Genomic DNA, 14,863 nt, shown 5'->3' with positions numbered 1-14,863 from the left:
AGCCAGGCATCCTGAGTCCTCAGGATCTCTTTAATGGTTCCAGATAGTTCTCTGGCTCATGGTCGGTGCTGCATCTGTCAGGCAATGTTGACAGTCTCATCAAAAGTGGTATTTCCCCTGTACTTAATGTTTTTCTGCCTCTTTCTATCTCTTAGCAATTTCTTGAGGGCTTTGATAATCAGGGCAGAAGCAGAAGGTACCACTTCAATTTGGGCCTGTGTGTTGGTGTTGGTGTTGTTGTTGTTGTTTTGTTTGTTTGTTTTTTTATGGGAAGATCATGATTCCCAGGCATCCCTTGAAGTAGGTGGGTCACTTTAGGGGTGACTTTTACCCACTTAAAAATTTGTCTCGTCTCACATTAGCAGTGAAGATTCAGGCATCACCCTGAATCGTTATTTTTTTTTACTCATAAGTTTAAGGCAAAGGGCCTGTCTGTTCTGAATGGTCAGTTTCACTGTAATCTTCAGACCCTTCCAATCACTCGTTCCCTTGATGATGTCAGCACCAACCATTTTTGGAGACAGACCCAGGGAGCCTGTCTTCTGGGCCAGGGCAGACGTGGCAACAACTTCCCCACAAGGTATATGACTTGGTCTTGTTGGGGTAGAACTTAGGTGGCATGGTGAAGGTGGCTGGTGTTAGGTGAACCCAGATTCAGGATGACCTAAGACAGCTGCACCTTTGCCTCCTTCCAGCTGAAAGCCAAAAGCAAAAGTGCATTTCTTAGAATTGGTGGTATATATGGTGTGTATAAGCTAAAGGAAAACACAGTTACGGTCCCTTGATAAAAAATTGAAGGACCCTTCTTTGAAACTAATATTGTGAGTAGTTTCTTGGTTAGCAACTCTACATCCAGGAGCAAAGCCCTCACAAGATCCCAGGTGATAATTCTTTTCTGAAGTGAGGAGGCAGCAGAAACGGAAGGGCACTGACAAAGAAATAGCAGCATGAAGTCCTGCAGAGTTAAGGCCCAGAACCCTTCTCAAACAGTTCTGTTTTGGGGTCCTAAAAATGAGCATCTGTAAACCTTTCCCAGTTTCATTTTCTTTTTTTTTTTTAAGTTTTATTTATTTATTTAGAGAAAGAAAGATTAAGCATGAGCAGGGGAGGAGCAGAGAGAGGGAGAGAGAGAGAGAATCCCATGCAAGAGAATCCGTGCTGACAGCACAGAGCCCGATGCAGGGCTCAAACTCACAAAGAGTGAAATCATGACCTGAGCTGAAATCCAGAGTCGGACACTTCACCAAATGAGCCACCCAGGTGCCCCTCCATTTTTCATTTTCAAGTTAGTCACACCTCATTTCGAAGATCATTACTTGAAGCGACAAGTAACACTTATTGGGTGCTGGCAGTATTGGGTTCCTCTCCAGATCTGACTTGTTATTATAGCTCATTCTTAAGTAATAGTCTGTAATCTGGCCAAGCCAGGTTACGGAGTCTCCCCTTTCAAGGCCACCCTCTTCATTCACAGTTCAGGGGTAGCATACATGACTCCCAGGGAGACATGCGTTTTCTCTCATATCCACTAAAAGTAGTTGTTTTTCTTTTCCATTAATGAAAGAAGCCAATGGTCCCTACAGAGACACTTGCTCCACTGCCCTCCTACTGGAGTTGAAGGAAGGCCAAGAGTTAGTGAAGATTCCAGGCCTATGGAATTGTAAGAGAGGCAGGCAGGCTGCCCGGAAAAGGCTCACCTCCCATCAGAGATCCAGGCTTTAGAGAGGCCAGGCCTGGACTGAGCTTACAACACAAAACAGCAAGCCCCACCAGAACGTGGTGTAGAGAGGACTCTACTGAGGCAGGTATCTGCAGGATGAGCTTCGTGGGCTCATTCCAGCCGTACTGGCCCAAATATGATGAGATGCAGTCTCCTGTCACCCAAGTCACCTGTAGGAACGAAAATGATGGCCACTGAAGCCAGATGGGGTAATCTTTGAGAAGATGGAGAAGGGAAAGAAGGAGCAGAAAGATAGGGAAATAGCCCCATATTTCCTTCCCTGACTCTAAAGATGGATCTGTAAACTGAGAAGCAGGTGCTGGTATAATTATGATGATTTTCCATCTTCTGGCTTTCAATATCATTTAAATGCTAATGACACTCAATTTTATATCTCTAGTCCTAACCTCTCCCTGAGCTGCATGCTGGTCTATCCAATTGCCTATTCAACATCTCCACTTGGATGTCTAATAGGCATCTCAAATTTTAACATGTGCAAAACTGAACTCTCAGTTCACACCTCCTCCTCACCAAACTTGTGTCTCCTGCTGTTTTATTATCTCAGTAAATGGCATGGCATTTCCCCAATCGCACAGCTCTATTTGTTGTCCTTGACTCTCTCTTACATCACATCCAATCCATTGACAAACCCTGAACTATCTTGAAAATAAACTCTGATTCCAACTACTTCTTACCTCTTCATTCCCATCTCCTCTAGCCCATGTCTCCATCATTTCTCACCAGCCTCAGGACCATTTCCCAGCTTCGAGGCTCTCTCTTCTACAGTCTCCCCTTTATTTGTGACTAGGACACTTCTAAGATAAGCTATGTTTGCCACTCTCCTGATTAAAACCTTCCAGTGCCTTTCCGTCCCACGTAGAAGTCCTTGCCATGACCTATATGGCCCTGATGATCTGGCTCTTGGTTTTCTCTCTGTCACCATTTCCTTTGACTTATACCTTGCCTAATGTGCTTGGGCTACAACAGGCTTTCTGGATCTTTCTCACATGCCTCAATTTTGTTCTCATGTCAGGGCATTAATTTCCCTAGAAACGTTCCAGCCTGGAACCACCCTCCCCAATGGCCTTTCCTAGTTGTCATATTCAATACAGTTCTTACCCCATCACGGTCTATCCCTCTGCCCTATCTTACTCTTTTTATGATTCTTATCATTACTGTATTAGTCTGCTTGGGCTGCCATAACAAAATACTGCAGCCTGGGTGGCTTAAATAACAGAAATTTATTTTCTCACAGTTCTGGATGGAGGCTAGAAGTCCAAGGTGAACTAACAGCGTTAGTTTCTGTGAGGCCTCTTTTCCTGGCTTCTCGTTGTGTCCTCACATGACCTCCTTTTTGTGCATACATGAGAAGAGAGGGGGTGGGGGAGAGGGGAAGGGAGAGAGTTGCGGATGGGGGGCTCTCAAGGTGTCTCCTCCTCTTGTGTGTACACCACTCCTATCAGATGAGGGCTCCACTCTTATGACCTCATTTTACCTTAATTACCTCCTTAAAAGCCTTATCTCCAATTAGAGCCACAATGAGGGTTAGAGCTTCAAACATGAATTTGAGGGGGAGGTGCACAATTCAGTCCATACAGTTATGTATAATTTTTGCTGGCCTTTTCCCCTCTAGACTAAAGCTCTGATATGATAGGGCGAAAGTTTTGTCTCTTTCGTTCAGTACTACATGCGAGTACCTATCAGTCCTTGGCCCTGATGAGCTTTCAGTGCATCACTGAAGAAATGAATGAATCAAATAATAAATGATTGAAAGGCTGAAGCCTGGAAGTGATATCAACCCAAATTTCTCTCTGACTGGCTTAGTTTCCCCATGTTTGTTGTTATTTTTGTATCTCTCTCTACATTCCCAGGATGATTATCAGCAGAACTCTAATGAAAGGGGGACATGGGTCTTGATTTAGGACTACAAGACCTTATTTCTGATAGTTTTCTCAGGCAACCAGCTCCAAGGGCATCTTTTCCCAGGGGACCACCCCGGCTGCCCATGAGCTGCCAGACAACCTGCCTTCATTCTCATGGGAATTCTTGGGCCCATTATGCAACCCAAGGACACTGAAGATGAAAGGAAACTCTTCAGCAACCACAGAGAAGTTAAAGGAGAAAAGAAGTAATTCATTCTTGGAGGGATAGAAGGGAGACTACCAATCACTTTAAAGTATAGAACATTTTGAAAAAAAAGGTCCAGATTTAGTGAAACTCTGTTTTCCATAGGAGATAGTTAACAGGCAGTGTCTCGGTCCAATGCCTTGGAGAATAATTTCACCAAAGTAGAAATAGCACTTCATCGCTTATGGACAAATAGTGAATCTTCCCTCCTCTACTCCAATAAACAGATAATTCTGCTTCTTTATAAATGCGCTTAGCTGGTGCCAAGATAAGTTCAATGTGTTTCTCTAAGTGCCATATATGTGAATGTTGGCCCTTTTGACACTTTCTGGAACCTCCAGCTGCTTGCAGCATGCTGATGAGTGGGAGATCTTTCATCCGACTCCCAGTGTGGGAATCTTGATTTTCATGCAAAGCCCAAGGTTTTGCAAAATGCAGCTTGTTCAGATGCCAGGGAGACCTTAAGAAGTGGAACAACTTACAAAGAGTGCTTTTATGCCCGTCTTCTGGGGCTGAGGCACTAGGATGAGTTTCATAACCTGGGGAAATGCTGAAGGTTCAACACATTTCCTGCCTGACATTAGCAAGAGTTATGAAATCTTCTTGCTCATTTGTTTGGCTTTAGCAACAAAATATAAGAAACGTAGGAACTGATTTCATTAGTATTACACTGAGGAAAGATATGGCTGGGAACTGTGTTCTTCACAGAGAATCATAATATTAGACACTTTCTTTGAGGAATTAAGAGTACCTCAGAACTGGAATATTTTCCATTCATGGAGTTGGAGGTGGAAATTCGATTCTTTTCTTGACCTGAGAGAGATCAGGGGCTTTGCTTCAGTCACTGCCCCCAAATGGGGGAAACAGAACAGAGACACAGACACTGTCTTCTTGTGAGGGAGAAGCAAGGAAAAAAAAAATCCGTTAAATTTTGTGGTGCAGAATTTGAGTAAGAAAGAATACAAATGGGACAAGTCATTAATTAATTCTCCCTTTTCTTTCCCAACTATTATAAAATTGAGGAAAATACTGTTGTTCTCAAAGCATCAAACACTCAAAAATAACATGTAGGAAACTCCTCAGAATTGTAGTTGGGGAAGCTTTCATGAGGTGTGGTAAGAGAGGATGAGGGTTCATTCATTCATTCATTCATTCAGCAAATATTGAGTGTCATTGTTAGGCAAGGTCTGAGTAGAAAGGTCTGAGAAAGAACATAAGATAAATTCTTTACCGATAAGTAAAAGATGAAGGATTTTTTTTTTATCATTTACATAAAAATACAATCTGGTTCTAGATAAATTGCCCGTGCAGTTGTTTACCACCATCAAATGCTTATCAGAGAAGGGAAAGTTTGATGGCATTTAACCAAGACAGAATTCCCAAGGTGACATTTTAATCTTGCTAGTGAGTTTTCATTTGCCAGATTGTGGGTTGTGTTAGTTTAAGAGAAGTTAGTGGTGTTCCATGATAAAAATATACTGTAGGGGCACCTGGGTGGCTCAGTCAGGTGAGTGTCTGACTTTGGCTCAGGTCATGATCTCACAGTTCATGGTTTTGTGCCCCGCGTCGGGCTCTGCGCTGACAGCTCAGAGCCTAGAGCCTGCTTCAGATTCTGAGTCTCCCTCTCTCTCTGTCCCTCCCCCTCTCATGCTCTCTCTCTCAAAAATAAATGTAAAATAAAATAAAAATAAAATACACTGTATGGGGGAAAATAAGTATCATACATTTACAAGACAAGGTCAGTCATTTCAGTCAGCATTTTGCTGAGCCCTTTGGTGTGTTCCTTCAGGTGGAAGGTGATGGCACAGAGTGGTTCATGGGGCAAAAGATGGTTCTGCGAATAGAAAGTGCTATAGCACATTATTTACAAACAGGGACTGCACCATCTGAATTGATTCCAAAGCTGGCTGAGCCATATGTGGTTTTAGTTCCACTTTTTGTGCCTCATTTTCCTAAACTGTGAGTTAAAGATAGTAAACATAACCTCATGGGGTTGTGGTCACAAGGTATCTCAACTGTTTAGCATAGTGCCAGCATGTAATCAATGTGGGGTAATGGCAGCTATCATTTTTATTATTATTTAAAAAAATTGTTTTTAATGTTTATTTATGAGACAGAGAGAGACAGAGCATGAGTGGGGGAGGGGCAGAGAGAGAGGGGGAGACACAGAATCCAAAATGGGCACCAGGCTCTGAGCTGTTAGCACAGAGCCTGATGCCGGGCTCGAACTCATGGACTGTGAGATCATGACCTGAGCCAAAGTCAGTCGGTAAACCAACTGAGCCACCAGGCGCCCCAATCATTTTTTATTATTAAAATATCATTTGAGATTCTAGGAATAATGACTCAAGTTTGTACACAACTGGCTTTGTGGGGATGGCAAAACACTTTCTTGGAAGTGGTTGATGAAAAGCTTTTCCAACAAATGATTTCTGTCACTATGGGTTAAGAACACTAAAAACTATAAATATGGAAAACGAATTCAAAGGAAAGAGACTCCTGATTTCCTTGACCAGCTATTAACATTTCTAATCTTTGGATAATACTTAGAGCTCTGTTAGAATTCTTAAATGAATGAATTAGGTTTTAGTGCTGTTAAGAACCACTGTTGACTAATTTGCATAGTATTTTATTAAGGACACAGAAGCTATTAAAAGAAAGTTCACTGTTTTTGGCTATATTTTGAGTGAGTTTACAGAGTAGAGCAGATTTGACTAATTGGGTTTTAACCCCTAAGTTGCCGGACTTTTGAGGAAGTTTGAAAAAAAATTATTTTTTTGGTGGTAGAGCACTTTTGTTTTTTAATTGAAATATACTTGACACCGAATGTGGCGTTGGTTTCAGGTGTACAGTATAATGATTTGACAACTCTATACATCATGCAATGCTCACAAGTCTGGCTACCGTCTGTCACCATACAACGCTGTTACACCATTGACTATATTCCCTTCCTATATATTGGCTGTTCCTTTCATCTGGGTGACTTATTCTATAGCTGGACTCCTGTACCTATCAGTCCCCTGAGAGCTTGACTTTTAATATTATATATTTACAACATCAAAATTATGTTTATGCCTGAGGAAAATATTTTTTTTCTGCATTTTTTCTTGAACCCAAGGCAAAGCATAATGTAGTCTGTTGAAAAGTACTGGAAAGCAATTTAATAGAGTTGAAATATATAATGTTGTACATGATTAGATGAGATGTTTAGCATTATTTTACAGTCTCATAAATGCCTTCCATAGTGAAGATGGTTACCATTTCCATAAGTTCTGCTAGATGTACTTGCTTTTGGTGAACACTTTTGTTTCAAATGTAAAAAATACTAAAATGCCTAAACGTTTACAAATGGGTATGGACACAAAACACTATAAGCCCTATATTCCCTTTGTTAATAATTTTGCCTTTCTTCTTTTTATTTTGAAAGTGTTGAGATTGTCAGGAGGGCTTTTATTTTCTCTAAGCGTTAAAGAGTGGAATTGCAGCAGTCTTCATACTGTACTTTCTTCTCATAGCCAGTGAGGGAAGCATGCTCATTCTTCCTGATCATTCCAAAAAAGCATTAAAAAAAAACTGTGTTGTTTCTAATAGAGAAATCTTGTGAGATACCAGGACCACAGTGATTGGGGCCATGACAGGTGAAAGTCACCTGCTAACCTCTCCCCTCAATTCTGGTTGGTTATATACCTGATAGCGTGTGGTCTTCTTTTTTTTAAGTAGGCTCCATGCCCAATGTGGGGCTTGAACTCACTCTTCCTTCCTCTTTTTCCTTCTCCTTCTTTCTCCTCCTCCTCCTCCTTTTGTCCTCCTCCTTCTCCTTTCTTTTCTCCTTCTCCTTCTCCTCCTTCTTCTTCTCCTTCTCCTCTTCCTCTTTAAAATTAAAAAAAAAAAAGTTCATTTATTTTTGAGAGAGAGAGAGGAGAGGGGAGGGGCAGAGAGAGAGGGAGACACAGAATCAGAAGCAGGCTCCAGGCTCTGAGCTGTCAGCACAAAGCCCGATGTGGGGCTAGAACCCACAAACTGTGAGATCATGACCTGAGTGGAAGTCAACCACCCAACAGACTCCCCAGTTACCCAGGCGCCCCTCCTCCTTCCTCTTTTCCTTCTCCTCCTCCTTTTCCTCCTCCTTCTCTTTCTTTTTTTTAATGTGTGGTCTTGATGCTAATTTTAAAGTGACAATTCCATTTTCTGAAAGGTGATGGAGGGATTTAGTTAATCTACAAAGTTATATATGGTGAAAGTAAATAATGATGGTATCTCCATCATCTCCTCCACATATGTAACGTCTCCTCTTCCACCTGTGACGTTTTGTGTTTTATTGAACAAAACCTGACTTATGAATGACTATGTATACTAGTTTATTTGATCCACCCATAAAATATTAAATAAAAATAAAAGCTTGGGGTGCCTGGGTGGCTCAGTTGTTTGAGCGTCCCACTCTTGATTTCAGCTCAGGTCATGGTCTTGTGATTGTGGGATCGAGCCCGATGATGGGCTCTGTGCTGAGTGCTGATCCTTCTTGGGATTCTCTCTCTCTGCCTTTCTTCCACTTGTGCTTTCTCTGTCTCTCTCAAACGTAAAAAAACAATAAAGGCTCAATTCCTTTTTACAGATGAAAATTTTAGAGAATTTCTAGTATTTTTTCCCCATAATGCATTGGATCATTTTGCCTGCCTGTACAACCTACTTTAAAACCACTGGCATATGAAACAAAGCCTGCGCTAGGGCATGTAGTTGAGCATGGTTTCTCTACTATCCCTGCCAAGCAACTGAAAAAAAATGTAAGTCATGTCACCATGGCAACATATTTTGAAAACTTTTACTTCAACAACTCCTTATAACATCCATATACATGATAGTTTATTTCTTTGTTCAAGTGGAAATGCAAGCACTGGTAAATAAAATCACTCAACACTAGGGAGTATAAAATCAGATCCTAATGGCACCTGGGTGACTCAGGTTTTTTTTGTTTTTAAGAAAGGTTTATTTATTTTGAGAAAGAGAGAATGTGCGCACATGGAGGAGAAGCAAAGAGATAAGGAGAGAATTTCAAAAGCGGGCTCTGCACTGACAGAGATTCTGAAATCCAGAATCAGATGCTCAACCCACTGAGCCACCCAGGCCCCCACAACCCACTGTTGATTTGGGCTTAGGTCATGATCTCATGGTTCATGAGACTGAGCCCCGCTTCAGGCTCCATATAGAATTAAAACATTAAAATCAGATCCTAGGAAAGCTGATATTTTCATTTGCAACTGTGATTGCATATCCTATTTATTCAAAATTTATGTCTTGATTTTCATTCTCCTAAAAGGTAATTTGGCCCGATTATGTACTAGGAAGTTTGAGAATTGTCAGAAATCAGGTAAAGCCTTTGTATATCAGACTGAGTGAAAAGCTTACTATTCAGGTAACTGAAATAATTTCTTGCCCTTTGTTAAGTCCCTTTTATCAAGGACATGAAGATACAAAGTAGAGCTGGGCTATAGGCCCCATCTAGTGGTGACTCGAAGAAAAGCAGGTAAAGCTAAAAAAAGAAAAGGAAAAGTCCTGTATTCTTGTAAAGATGAGCTACTAGTTATTTCCCTGAAACCCTAATTAGGAGGGTTAGAATGTGTGAAACTGTTAAAGGTGAAGTTCGTAAGTCGGTGATTTTCACTGGAGAATATATTTAAAATCAAGTGGATCACTCAGGAAGCATATTTGAAGCGCAGATTATGCTCTGCTCTAAAGGATCTGATTTAGTAGGTGTGGAATAGCATCCACCTTACTAGATTTCTCCAAGTACAATAGGCATACCGTAGCTGAGCCCTTTCTCCTACCTATTAGGAACTCAGCTGCTTCTGCAGAAGAGTGGCAGAGGAGGAAGCAGACTTTAGAGATCAAATGAGATTTCATATAAGGGACCCAAGATTTAGAAGGAATATGGAGAGCTGGCCTAGCCCTTCCTAAACAGGTTGAAGCTGTTAGCCCAGACAGAAAGCCAACCTACTTTAAAAAAAAACATTTTATTTTGAAAAACTTACAACTTCTATTTTTAAGAATCTTCTTCAGTAAACTATCCAATACAGTTTTTTAGATCTCCGTCCCCCCCCCCCCCACTTCCCCTTTTTAGCAGAAGAGTTTGGCCTAAATATTCTGTGTCTTCTGGCACTCAACCTTTCACAACCCTCACACCCTCCCTCCTATACCTATTATCCAAATGTGGGTAATTCTATTTGTCTTAATTCATTGATGTAAGAAGTACGATTCTAATTTACTAAAGAAATAGATTTTGACGGCTGTGGTCTCTGATCTTATTCTATTAATAGGAGACAAGGGCGATATTAGGAAATAAAGGAACTCTTACTGGGAACCTGGTGTCTAGTACTGGGCCCGGGGTTTTACATACAGTAAAATGAATGCACTCTGCAACCCCCTTTGGAAGGACGCAGTCTCTCTACCAAAGAGGAAGTGAGTCTCAAAGAGGTTAACTGATTGGTGCAGGATCACACAGCTAGTAAGCTAGAGAGTATGTGGACTTCAGTTTGAGTGCAAAGTGTGTGCTTTTTCTCTATGTGTGCTGCTTCACGTGAAAATCTACAAACAGCCCTGCAATAATCAATTGCATTAGCCATTTCTCAAATTAAAATATCTTTCTCCAGAACTACTGAAAAGGAGGAAAAGTATTTTATAGCTACTTTTCTTTCCTTATTTAGATATGTACATCCAAAATACAATAAGATAATGTGTGCAACATGGGGATGGAGAAAATAAAGGAAATGAGTAATCTGCCATTGACTACATGACAACACTGCTTGGGAACATTTTATTCACTTTAAAATAAATATTATGCTGTGAAACTGTCCAGAACTAAAATCTGTAGTATACAGTAGGCAAATACAAAGGATGGCCAGCACAGTGCGTTTTGTTGGGAGTAAACCATTCTAAGTCAAAAGAGAAGGATCTCTGACTGTCTATACCAGGTACACACCTTGGGGGGAAAAGAAACAGATAAGAGTTCCGAGAGCAACAATCTATTACAAATAAGAGTTTCTTGAGATTAACAGAGGTGAAGAAAACTTAAATGTTGTGAGGCTCTACTATGTGCCCAGTTTCTAGTCTAACACCTGGTAGTTGCTAAATAAAAATTTGTGGAAAGGATTTCAGGCACTAGAATTTACATATTTTACATGGTCTCCCATTTAAACAACCTACTATCAATTTCTTTCTTCATTATCTTTAGTTCATTAACTAGTTATATATACTATAATTTACATAATAAATCTATTATTTAAAAACTTTCAATAGGCACAACAATTATGACATTTCATTAGGCTGGACTCTAAACTGCTTGGATGAGATTTATTTTGGAATCACATTATCCAAGCAAAAAACACAATCGGATCATAAGACATGACAAAAATGAAAGAAATGAGACAACTATCTGCCTTAAGAAGTTTATCCATAACCTCTTATATACACATTTATATTCACAAAGTGGTTGAGAGTCCTTTTATACGATCCTTTAGATGAGATCCAATGGCTGAGAACTCTATAATGAGACACATACATGGTCAGACAGAAATCATCATGACTGTCAATGATCTTTCTCCAAACTTTATTATCCTTTAGTTGGGGAGAGAAAGAAGTCCATTTTCATCTGCTGTATCTAAGATTTTACAGATCACCGGAGATTCAACCTAAAGAACAAAAATAAGAAAACCATTAAAAAGTTGTTAAACTGAATATTTACTTTATTCGGTAGTCTTTTGCTATGTGAATCCATGTATATAAAGTTGTTAAATGTATACTCACAGAAGTATAATATTTTTCCAAAATTGATTAATAATATCAACCCATAAATACACAAAGCTCAATGAACTGTGACTAGGAAAAATACACAGAAAGCTAGTTAGGCATCACATAACCAAAGGTAGGACCATAAAACTTCTAGAAAGAAATACAGCATAATATTTTCATGACTTTTGGGTGGCAATGTTTCTCAGAACAAAATAAAGCATTTGCCATAAAAGAGAAAAAGTGGATAAAATAAACTTTATCAAATAAACCAACTTCTGCTCATCAAAAGACATTAAGAAAATAAACAGGCAAGCCACAGATTGAGGAAAAGAATGTGCACTACAAACAAAGACCTCATACCCAGAATATATTTGAACTCCTAGAAAAAAGAAGATAAACAATAACAATAAAAATGGGTAAAAGACAGACAGATGACAGACTCTCCTTGACCAAACTAAGGTTAGGCTCCCCCGGTCCCTTTTCGTAGGCTTCTTTTTTGTACTTGTGCCCTGTCTGGGGCCTGCTGAGTCCAGCTGTAGTAAGAATCAGTGTGGAGAGAACCCCACACTCTCAACATCTAATCATCCTCCGTATCTGATCAAATTCCTCGTCTCTCACATTTGATGGTTGGTCATCCTGGCCTGTCTTCAGCAATAATCCTATCAAGTCAGTTTATGTTGATCTCTCCTCTTAGTAATTTTCCATCCATTGAAACTCCCCTCCTCCACCTTCTGTTTGGCTGTATATCCTGAGCTGTCTTTGCTGTAAGTGGAGTTAAGCTGGATCTCTCTTCCCTACTATAGTCTTGACACTTACTGCCAATAGTCCTGAATAAAGACTGTTTGAGTAAGTGTCAGAATTTTTCTTTAAAAAGACTTGGCTAGACATTTCACAAAAGATCACATGAAAAGGTGCTTGCCACCATTTTCCATATGGGAAATGCATATTAAAATGACTAAAATGGCTAAATATAAAAGAGATTGAAAATACCAAATGTTTTTGTTTTTTGCATGTAGCTTTTTTTGGGAGGGGTATTTTTATTTAATTTATTTTTAAAATTTACACCCAAGTTAGTTAGCATATAGTGCAACAATAATTTCAGGAGTAGATTCCTTAATGCCCCTTACCCATTTAGCCACGCCCCCTCCCACAACCCCTCCAAGAACTCTCTATTTGTTCTCCATATTTAAGAGTCTTTTATGTTTTGTCCTCCTCCCTGTTTTTATATTATTTTTGCTTCTCTTCCCTTATGTTCACCTGTTTTGTATCTTAAAGTCCTCATAGGAGTGAAGTCATATGATATTTGTCTTTCTCTAATTTCGCTTAGAATAATACCCTCTAGTTCCATCCACGTAGTTGCAAATGGCAAGATTTCATTGATTGCTGAGTTAAAATACTCCATAGTGTGTGTGTGTGTGTGTGTGTGTGTGTGTATACCACATCTTCTTTATATATATATATATATATATACATATATATATATGTATATACATCGCCTCTTCTTTATCCGTTCATCCATCGATGGACATTTGGGCTCTTTCCATACTTTGGCTATTGTTGATAGCGCTGCTATAAATAGTGGGGTGCATGTGCCCCTTCAAAACAGCACACCTGTATCCCTTGGATAAATACCTAGTAGTGCAAGGACTGGGTCATAGGGTAGTTCTATTTTTACCAAATGTTGATAAGGATGTGGAGCAGCTGGATTCTCACACACTACTGGTATGAGTGTAAAATGGTACAGCCATTTGGACAGCTATTCGGTAAAAGTTAAACATATATCTAATCTATGATTCAGCAATTCCACTCCTAGGTACTTACCCAAAAGAAATGAAAATACAGGATTACAAAGCAACTTGTAAAAAAATGTTCCTAGCAGCTTATTTACATGATAAAAAATGAGAACCAACCCAAATGTCTTTATAGAAGAATGGATCAGCAAATGTGATTTACTTATACAACTGACTACTATTCAGTAACAAAAAGAGAATGAAGTACTGGAGTGACACGGGTGAGTCTGAAAAACATACCAAGTCAAAGAGGGCAGGCATAAAAAACTATATACTATATGGTCCCATTCGTAGGGAATAAAAAACCAGGCAAAACTACCCTAGAGTGTGAGAAATCAGAAAGGGGTATCTGTGGGGGTTGAGGGGTATTAACATAAAAGGGCTATAAAATTTTTTTCTGCAGTGATAAGATACCTTGTTTGGGGTGATAATTATATAGGTATATAAAATTATCAAAATGTATCAAACTCAGCACTTAAGATCTTTGCATTTTATTTTATGTAAATTGTACCTTAATAAAAAAGATTTTAGGTTTTACAGAGATAGCATGGGGATTATATTACATTTTGGACATTACTGAAGGTCCTTTCTAGACTTAATGCTAAAAATCGAAACATGTTCCCAAAATGAATTCCTGAGTATTATTTTTTTACTTACCCCAAGGATATACTGACAGGAGTGAGGCTCTAGCATATATACAGTAACAGCATGAGGAGAATCTGATTCTTTACACCTAAAACAGAGAGTACTTTAAAGTACTGCCCAAACCATACAAAAGTATTTTTGTTTTCCTCTTAAGCTATAAAAAACTTATCTCCTGTATAATTTAATATAATACTGATATCATTTAACAATCATAACTTACAAATAAATAATTATATTAAAATAATTTTTATATTTTATTTTTAAAAATGATTTTAAGTTTATTTGTTTTGAGAGAGGGGGAGAGAGTGCATGCATGCACGCAAGCGGGGTAAGGGCAGTGAGAGAAGATGAGAGAATCCCAAGCAGGCTCCTCACCGTCAGCCACACGGGGCTTGAAGCCACGAACCATGAGATCATGACTTGAGCCAAAATCAAGAGATGGACACTCAACTGACTGAACCATCTTTTTCTTTCTCTATCTTTTAAAGTTTCTTTCTCTCTTTCTCTCTCTCTTAAGTAATCTCTATACCCAGTGTGGAGCTCGGACTCACAACGCCAAGGTCAAGAGAGTGGCATGTTCTTTTGACTGAGCCAGCCAGGCACCTTAATTAATATTTTAGAATAAAGTAATAATTTTTTAAATATGTTTACTTAGTTTTGAGAGAGAGAGAGAGAGAGAGAGAGAGGCAGAGTGTGAGCCAGGGAAGGGCACAGAGATTGGGAGACACAGAATCCAAAAATCCAAAGCGGGCTCCAGGCTCTGAGCTATCAGCACAGAGCACAGTTTGGGGCTCGAACTCAA

The 14,863-nt window shown here is 39.5% G+C and overlaps 1 protein-coding gene and 1 non-coding gene across 4 annotated transcripts in view; both read right to left on the bottom strand.

The window, feature by feature from the left end:
- Window positions 1–267: 267 nt before the first annotated feature.
- LOC123581812 lies at window positions 268–423 on the bottom strand. The gene has a single exon (XR_006704031.1). It is a non-coding gene; the product is annotated as a U12 minor spliceosomal RNA (small nuclear RNA).
- A 10,215-nt stretch (window positions 424–10,638) lies between these two features.
- Window positions 10,639–14,863, bottom strand: part of ERLEC1 (endoplasmic reticulum lectin 1) — a 31,243-nt gene continuing 27,018 nt past the window's right edge. For all 3 annotated transcript variants that reach the window (XM_045446043.1, XM_045446046.1, XM_045446045.1), the window contains 2 exons: window positions 14,074–14,149; window positions 10,639–11,526 (listed from right to left, as the gene is read on the bottom strand). In XM_045446043.1, coding sequence (XP_045301999.1) covers window positions 11,455–11,526; window positions 14,074–14,149 — 148 coding nt within the window. In that variant the 3' untranslated portion in view covers window positions 10,639–11,454. The remainder of the gene's footprint in view (window positions 11,527–14,073; window positions 14,150–14,863) is intronic.

Source organism: Leopardus geoffroyi, chromosome A3, assembly GCF_018350155.1.
Source record: "Leopardus geoffroyi isolate Oge1 chromosome A3, O.geoffroyi_Oge1_pat1.0, whole genome shotgun sequence".
Taxonomy (NCBI): domain Eukaryota; kingdom Metazoa; phylum Chordata; class Mammalia; order Carnivora; family Felidae; genus Leopardus; species Leopardus geoffroyi.
This window is presented reverse-complemented; position numbering and strand designations above follow the sequence as displayed.